This window comes from Tauraco erythrolophus, chromosome 6, assembly GCF_009769465.1.
Source record: "Tauraco erythrolophus isolate bTauEry1 chromosome 6, bTauEry1.pri, whole genome shotgun sequence".
In the NCBI taxonomy this organism is placed as follows: domain Eukaryota; kingdom Metazoa; phylum Chordata; class Aves; order Musophagiformes; family Musophagidae; genus Tauraco; species Tauraco erythrolophus.
This window is the reverse complement of record NC_141470.1, coordinates 15,432,228-15,440,501: the sequence shown is the minus strand read 5'-3', so window position 1 is coordinate 15,440,501 and position 8,274 is coordinate 15,432,228. Positions and strand designations below refer to the sequence as shown.

The 8,274-nt window shown below is 44.2% G+C and overlaps 1 protein-coding gene across 1 annotated transcript in view; it reads left to right on the top strand.

Moving 5' to 3' along the window:
• Positions 1–366: 366 nt before the first annotated feature.
• Positions 367–8,274, top strand: part of DENND2B (DENN domain containing 2B) — a 77,549-nt gene continuing 69,641 nt past the window's right edge. The window contains 2 exon segments of the mRNA XM_086612907.1: positions 367–1,007; positions 4,959–5,095. Of these exon segments, the coding sequence (XP_086469033.1) occupies positions 367–1,007; positions 4,959–5,095 (778 nt within the window).

Below are 8,274 nucleotides of genomic sequence, written 5' to 3'. Positions count from 1 at the left end.
GCCGTCAGTGTGGGCGCTTTGGATAAAAGGCTGTCTGTATTCAAGGCTGAGGACCAAAAGGAGAGTCCAAAGGAGGCTCAAGATGAGGACACAATAGGGAGCCATCCACTTGCCCGGAGCACTCTGTCCTTGGGCACTGCCACCAACTTGAGGAACCTCTCCCTCAGCCGGGCGAGCGTCCGCTCCCAGGCGCTGGACATCAGGCAGAAGATCACAGAATGGGAGTGCCGCCGGGAGCTGTCCCCCAGGACGAGCGTGTGTGTGGACAAGAGGGATGCTGGGGAGAGGTCGGGCAGTGAGAGCTGCCCCAGCGTGCTGACCTCTCCCTGCAGCGAGAAGACGTTCGATTTCAAAGGGCTCAGAAGAATGAGCCGAACATTTTCTGAGTGCTCTTACCCAGAAACGGAGGAGGAGGAACTGCAGGACAGGGATTCCTGCCATCGGTTCGAAAAGAGAGCAGGCAGGAGCGAGCCTTCCTCTGCCGCTTTCCTCAAGGGCCACGTGAGGAAAGAGTCCTCTGCCGTGCTCAACAGAATACAGAAGATCGAGCAGGCACTGAAAGAGCAGCCCGGCAGAGGCCTCCCCCAGTTACCAAGTAGCTGTTACAGTGTTGATAAAGGGAGGAAAAAGTCTGTGACTCTGAGTACTGTGGAGGGACTGAGTGAAACCCTAAGTGATAGCAGAGGAGGCAGTGTTATTTTGGGGAGTGAACCTGAAACGCCTCCCGAGACTGAGAAAAGCAGTAAGACAAAACAGGGGGCTGCTGCCAACTCAGCTGGCCCTAAGCTGCTCCTCGAAAGCCCAGCTAACACCGCGGTGAATCCTGTCCCCAAGCCCAAACGCACCTTTGAATATGAAGCAGACAAAAACCACAAAAGTAAACCAAGCAATGGCCTACCTCCATCTCCTACACCTGCTGCTCCTCCTCCCCTCCCGTCCACCCCTGCGCCCCCCGTGACCAGAAGGCAGAAGAAAGAGTCTCGCTTTCACAGAAAATCTCAGAATAGGTAAAATTCAAGGAAATGTCTTGTGCTCCATCTTCAAGTAAAGAAATGTACTGTATTTTTTTAGTAACAATGTTTTAAATTATCCCTCTAATGCAACGCTTTTAACTGAGAAAAGCTAGGAATTGTGTGCAAGACAAGTATTTTTTCTGCTGGACCGCACTGATGGGATGCACTGGTACAATACCTTTACATGACTACAGTTTTGTAGTTCTCCAGCATTCCTCAACCCCTGAAAAAGGCTCTAGGTCATGTGTGCTTAAAGGTTATCTATTCATTTTGGCACAAATGCCCTTACTTGTGATTTTTAATGGAGCACAATTTCGTTATCCTCTTGTAGCGGGACCGTAACTGATCTGTCGTTCTGTCTTCCTGTTCACTGCAAAACATACCTGCAGAGGGTTTGTGTTTCCAAACCTTGTTACTACAGTGGTTGTGTCAGTTTTATGCAATGTTGGTGATTTTACTTAATTCAGCGCTTACAAACATTGTTCTAAGTTACTGTCAATAGCTGTAGAGGATTAATGCTGAGAAAACTATGTTTTAGCACGGAAAGGCCTTTGTGACCTTCCTGAGTTAATGATGAGCAGAGTACACGTCTGCGTTTCCCCAGCAGTCTGTGGAGCTTGGCTTGCTTTAATTACATGATTCCTCTTGAGTTTTGGAAATGGTAACACTCATTCTGCTCACTGCTTAGAAAACTGTAGGCATAGTTGTTGATAAACATTCCAAGTATGGCATTTTTAATGAGTTCACCTATCTGTGCCTGTGCACGATACACACATACTCTTGATATTTAGCGATGAGCTTTGCAAGTTAAGTGCTAAACAGCATCTCAGGCGCACACTATCAATTCAGTATCTGGTGCTTGATGTTGGCTCAATTAATTAAAAGTTTATGTCAGCACAACCTGACCTGACGTATGCTGGGGCAGGAAAAGGAGAAGAGGAGCCCTCAGATTCTGCTCTTTCAAGAGACACCTGCTTCTGAAGCGGACCAAACAGCTCTGCTGATGGGAGTTGTTTCTCTGAGAAAGGTGGGGGGCAGGGGGAGAAATGTGGAAAACCAAGCTCTGATTAGCAGTGCTTATCTTTGAGTTCTGGCAATAATCTCAGTTAGAGGAAGTAAATCTAGATTTTAACTAGAATTTGTGAAATAAAGCTGACCTCATTTTGTTCAGCACAGTGTTTCCAATGTACAGAAGACAAACAATAAGTTTTAAATGTTCTGCTATAAATGATAGCCTTTATTGCAAGATTCAGAGGCAAGTAATACAATGGTCTGTGTGGTGGATGGTGGAGAGGAATGAATAACGGGAGGTAATTATTGCACAGAATCACCATGTGACCTTCGGCTAAGTGATCAAAGTCAGTCACTGTGTACACACTCACACTGAGTTTGAGACCATACAAGTCATCTGAGAACCACAGTATTTTGTTACAATGAGTTTGTGAGATGAAATTTGAAATTTCTTTCAAGAAGAGGTACAATTCATTGCTTGCATCTGCTGTTCCGTAGGTTCAGTTCCCTGTCATAGTGGAGGTAGGCAACAGCACGGTTCAGCAAATGGAGCCTTAGTCCTGGGTGAGGCTAGTAGGTACGAACCCAAAACAAAAGCAATATCTATGAATTTAAGTTGTGATCAGTGGAGTTTAAGTTGTAGGATTTACAATGCAATCGTGTGTACCTGATGATTCTTGTGAATCATTTTGACATTGTACAGGATAGGTTTCCGTTTGCTTGTAACAGCTTTACCCTACTGTGCTTTAGTGATTTCTCTGGACTTACCTCTGATTAACGATGATCTAAGTAAGTTTAAATCAACTCCCCAAAACTGCAGGATCACCAGTTGACTTAAAGGCTGAGTGGAAATCTTTTGTAATGTCCTAACTTTTTGTCTTTGCTACTGTCCTTCCTTTAGTTACAGCAAAGAGAATTCCAACATTTACAAAGAGCTTGAGACCCTACAAGTCATCTAATAATGACAGTATTTTGTTAGTACGAGTTATTGAATCTTAGTGTCTAAACTGTTCTCTTTGAGAACAGAAGTAATTCATTATGTCTGCAGCTTGTAGATGTGTGTTTCAGATTAAACATACGTGTGATTTGCACTCACTGGAATGTCATAAGAATGGACCGTGGATATTTATTCTGCTAGTATTTTGGTCAAACCCACCGTGTTTCTTTGTGGTGCCTAATTCAACATTATAGTAAAATGGAGGAAGTCTCTCATATTTGCCTGCATAGAGCCAGTGTGTGTTCAGAGGATCTGATGCCCGTGGTAGCTTCTACACTTCATATTGATGTGAGCTGGACATTCCCTGGTAGTTGGCGATCCTCTGGCACAGATGCAGCACAGGAGAGAAGTGTCACAGGATAGGCTTGGGACACAGAGACCACAGCTGAGTGCTGGTCCACAAAACCATTCTTGTGGTCCTATGCAGTGTCATTGTATCATAGCTTTGTGCTGAAATCTGTAAGAGTTGGATATTTAACTACTTTAGAAAGTCTCATTTCATATGCAGGTATGTCTTCAGTGCCTAAGCATCTTTTATAACTGCCAGGAGGTGTGGAGGAGTGGATGTCTGGATCTGAAACACATGGCTTGTTTCTGCCGTGATCCTGATGTGCATAACGCAGACCTGACTGTTTTTAAGAGTAGGGGGAGAGAGGGGGCTCCGAAGCTGCTGCAGACCCTTAAGTCTGCTCCAGCAGACAAATAGGAAATGCTCTTGTCAAATGTGGTGTCTATACGATAGTCACTGTACTGCCCGTAGGGAGACTCTTGAGCCGATCAACAGGCTGAAGTGTGGCCCACAAGACTCTGCCACCTCCATACGAATATGTTGTCAATGTATGTTTCACTCTGGCTGGGGAGAAGAGTAAAGGGGGTTGATGGCAGGATGATTTACTGTTCATCTAGTTTGGGTATCAATGAGTGAAGTATGGGCTTCAGCAGAGTCTCTGCAAGCCTTAGAGCACCCCAGGATTTACACTGTGGCCTGAGCCCGTTTTCGCACCATTTCATCCTCAGCACTAAATGGATCAAATGAATGCTAGCCCCTGTACAGCTGGCAATGCAAACCATGCACCTCCCAACGTCAGTGCAGATGTTGCCTCAGAGAACAAGTGCTGGGCAAACTGGAGAATGGGGAGGGCTTGGGCCACTCTCCACCCAGAGCAGTCACAGCACTAGGCCAGGTGTGGCTGAGAGGTGGTGAATCACCTCTCCTTCAAGTACCTGGGTGAGAGACAAGTTGTGGGGGTTCATCTGACCCAGTTGCTCCTCACCTTCCTGCCAGAAAGCCTGAACCTTCAGGCCCCCGGCCATTAGCCCGGGTTGCTCGTCCACCCCAGAAAGCCTTAATTTCCTCAATGCTTTGTCTTTCGTTGCCAATGCTTGACGCAGGGTGCGCAAGGGAAATGGGTGACTTTCACACAAGTCTGCTTTTGGCATTTGTACGCTGACCTCTGTGCGGGAGCATATCTGGAGGTTCAAGACATGTGAGTGTTTTCAAACTAATGGCTGTGTCTCCCAGAGCAACCGGTGGAGAAACGCTTTCCAGAGAAATGTCTTTCTTGAGGAGAGAGGGCCACGTGTTTCTGGGGCCTCTGGCAAGAGCAAAGCAATTTCTAATCTGAGGACTGTGCTGCTAACTTACTCTGTAACCTTTGAAAAATATCACGTACTTTCTTGGTATGTTCTCCCTGCCCACATAATGGGGATAACAATACTTCCAACCTCATAAAAGCATCACAGATTGCTATACTAAAGACTGCTATGAGCACAGGACTTGAGGTTCTCTAAAAGTTAGTCTTTAAAGCATGATGTGTGATATTTATTTTTTTTGTTGTTGATCATTTTATACATATTTCTTAGCAAACACGTGCTCAGCTAAACGTTTGAGTCATTTTGCATTTTAGTTACTAATTACTTCTTTTTTTAAACTTTAGAAAATCCTTCGAGTTTGAGGATGCATCGAGTCTGCAATCTCTGTACCCTCCCTCCCCAACTGAAAATGGGACTGAGAGCCAGCATAAATTTGGATCCAAGAGCACTTTAGAAGAAAATGCCTATGAAGACATTGTAGGTAAGAATTTCTTGCAGTACATGGGCTCACAGTGGGATGTTGAGCAGTTGTGGGCAGACTGTGTATTGTTGAACACTTGCCCTGTGCAAGAACATTCAGTGCTGTCAGTAAAGAGAGATTAAATGGAGAGTAAATGGGTTTGATGCATCGGTGCAAATGTAACTCTTAATCTGCATGTAGGAGGTCTCAATTCTTTTGGACTTCATCAAGTGGTATTGGAAACAGACTGTTTGGTCAGCTTTTTGCCATGCTTCTCAAGAAACAAATCATTCTTTTTATCAAGGCCTTGGCTTGAAGCCTTGAGTGGTGTAAAAATGTAAAGAACTGAACTTGAGATAGTGTTTACAGAACTATCCAATAGCAAGATTAACCTCACAGGCCTTGTGTGGTCGGCCTGAGCTTTTCAGGACTCCTGTGCGGACTGCCTCAAAGCTGTTTGTAGCACCATTCCTGGTCTCCTCCAAGTCCCAGTTGCTGGTTAAAGAAAAATTAATTTCCTTTAGCTATAGAGCCATCAGGAATGCGCAACAAAAACACTGTTTTGATTAAGCTTCACAAGAAAACATGTTTCTTTTGGTCTTAGAAGGAAATGTATGGCCTATGCATACATTCTTTTAACATCAAAAAAGTTGTTATAATTACCGAAAATTGGGCAGCCCTTCAGAGAACAGATTTTCCACACAAGTGATGAATATCTGCCTTGTTTTTAACTCTTTCAGTGTTGTATTATTACAACAGATACAAAGGGTACTTCATTTTACTTTGGACAATGAATCTTTATCTACAGAAAACTGGAGGGCTACCAAGATAGTCAGGGGCCCTAGAGCACATGTCCTCTGAAGAGACACTGACAAGCTGGGCTTGTTTAGTCTGGCAAAAAGAAGGGCCAGAGGCGCTCTAATACTGCTTACAAATGTTTGAAGGGCAAACAAAGACAATAGAACAAAATTCTTCTTGGTCATATCAGTTGATACAGCAATGAACAGTGGCCACAAACTGCAGCTTGGGGCCCTTTGTCCTTATACTCAAATTCTGTATCTGGTTTGTCAGCCTCAGTGAAAGTAGCAATTTGCTCTTTCAATTTTCTGCTGTACTGTCCCTCTATACCATTCAAAAATGCTTTCAGAACACAAAAAAATACCCAGTTCTATGTCTGTTAATAAAAATGAGCGCTAACGTAGATACCAAAAAGTTTTTTTTTGTGGAGAGCATCATTTATGTGATCATTAGCCTTCGACCAGTCAGACCACTGTGCTATTTGCAGTTGAAAATGTATTGTGCATTAATTACAGGACACCTTTTTGCTAAGCATCTGTCAGCGTGCTCCCAGATGTTAGGTGGTAGTGCTTCTTTTCCTTGCTTTAGTTTGTTAAATATAAAAATAAAATGTACAGGACTAGTTAGAAGCTTTCTCCAAATGAGAAGAAATCTCTGGTTCAGTAAAACAAAATTGTAATGGACTCTTACAACTCATGGGAACTATAAGCCAGCTCCCTGCAGATTATAATTTGGCCATTTTGGCAGGGCAGTGGGAAGAGAATGCAAAATCTCAGATCTGTGGACAAACACAGGACTTCATTGTTTTGTACTGCTTTTTAACAACCTCTTTCCAAAGCACTTCATTCAATACGGGCAGTGCGGGGGGAATACCAAATCAGTATAATTCCTATAAACTGTCAAGCATGATTAAAGACAAGGCAAAGCAGTTTGATCTCTGGCTTTAAAGAAACTATCGTAGTTTTGTGTATCACATCTGCATAATTTATACCAGTAGTGCTAGACCCCAGTCTCTAAGTAGCACTTTTCTACTCATGCAAACCAGGTGTCTGTAAGAGTGAGTTTATTTTATAGATTTACATCTGCTTCAAAGCTATAAAGGACTCTGTCACTGCTGCTTTCAGTTTTCTTTGCAAACGGTTGCCCTAAAGGTGTTAGTGGGTTTTTGTCTATAGCTGGTTGAATCTCCCGCCTCCCTAAAAGCTTGTAGGGGGTTAAAGCATTGTCACTGTAGTAATAAATTTAATAAAGTCCCCTCCCACCCTACTCCTTGTAGAATTAAAACTTTTAATGCAAGTAAGTGTTAAGACACAAGAAAAAAAGACTGTGAATCTTGAGCAATGCTCTAAGCATTTGACTGTGAGACAGAATCATATTAAAAAAAAAAATCAGGTTGGAAGGGACTCTAGAGTCAGCTGGTCCAACCTCTGCTCAAAGCAGGGCTAGTTTCAGAGTTAGATCAGGTTGCTCAGGGCTACATCTGGTTGAGTTTTCAAAATATCTTAGGAGGGTGGTTCCACTGCCTCTCTGTGCAGCCTGCTCCACTGCTTAACCTCCAGTGTGAAATTTTTTTCTTGATATGACTGTGATGGAATTTTTCTTTCTATCCAATCAGAATTCTCCTCGTTGCTCTTTGTGACCATTGTCTTTCATCCTTTCACTGTGGATTTCCAAGACGCGTCTGCCCCCGCCTTTTTCATAACCCCCTCCTTCTAGGTAGTGCAAGACAGCTGTTAGGTCCCTCCCCCAACTTCTCTAGGCTAAGCAATCTCAGTTCTCTCAGCCTTTTATGCTTATGTCGTATGCTTCAGCTACAACCATCTTAGCAGCCTTGCTCTAGACTATCTTCCGTCCGTTGATGTTTCTCTGGTGCTCTGGTGAATACTCCAGATGCAGCCTTGCAAGGGCCATATAGAAGGCAATTACCACTTCCCATGACTTGCTGGCCACACTCTTGCTGAGGCAGGCAAGGTGTGCTTGGCCTTCCTTACCACAGGCACACACTGCTGCCTTATGTTCAGTTCGTTGCCCACCAGGACCCTAAGCCTTTGGTTTGCAGAGTTGCTCCCTAACCAGTTGGCCTCAGCATGGGACTGCTGCAGGGTTATTCTGACCCACGTGTGGGACTGTATTGGTCTTTCCTAAACTTCCCAAAGTTCTTGTTGAGCCATTCCTTCAGCTTGCTGAGGTCCCCCAGGACAGCAGCCTGGCTCTCCTGTCTGTCACCATGTCCCCCGGCCTGGTGCCTCTCAGCAGGACGTCTCTCCCTCACTGGAAAGCAGAGATGAGCTGTGGATAACTTGTGGATTGTCTATCAGAGAGTATCTTCTAAAAAGTGTATTTAATGTTAGATGTCTGCAAGATACTATGTTTGGTGCTGAGTGCTCTCACTCAGACTAGCA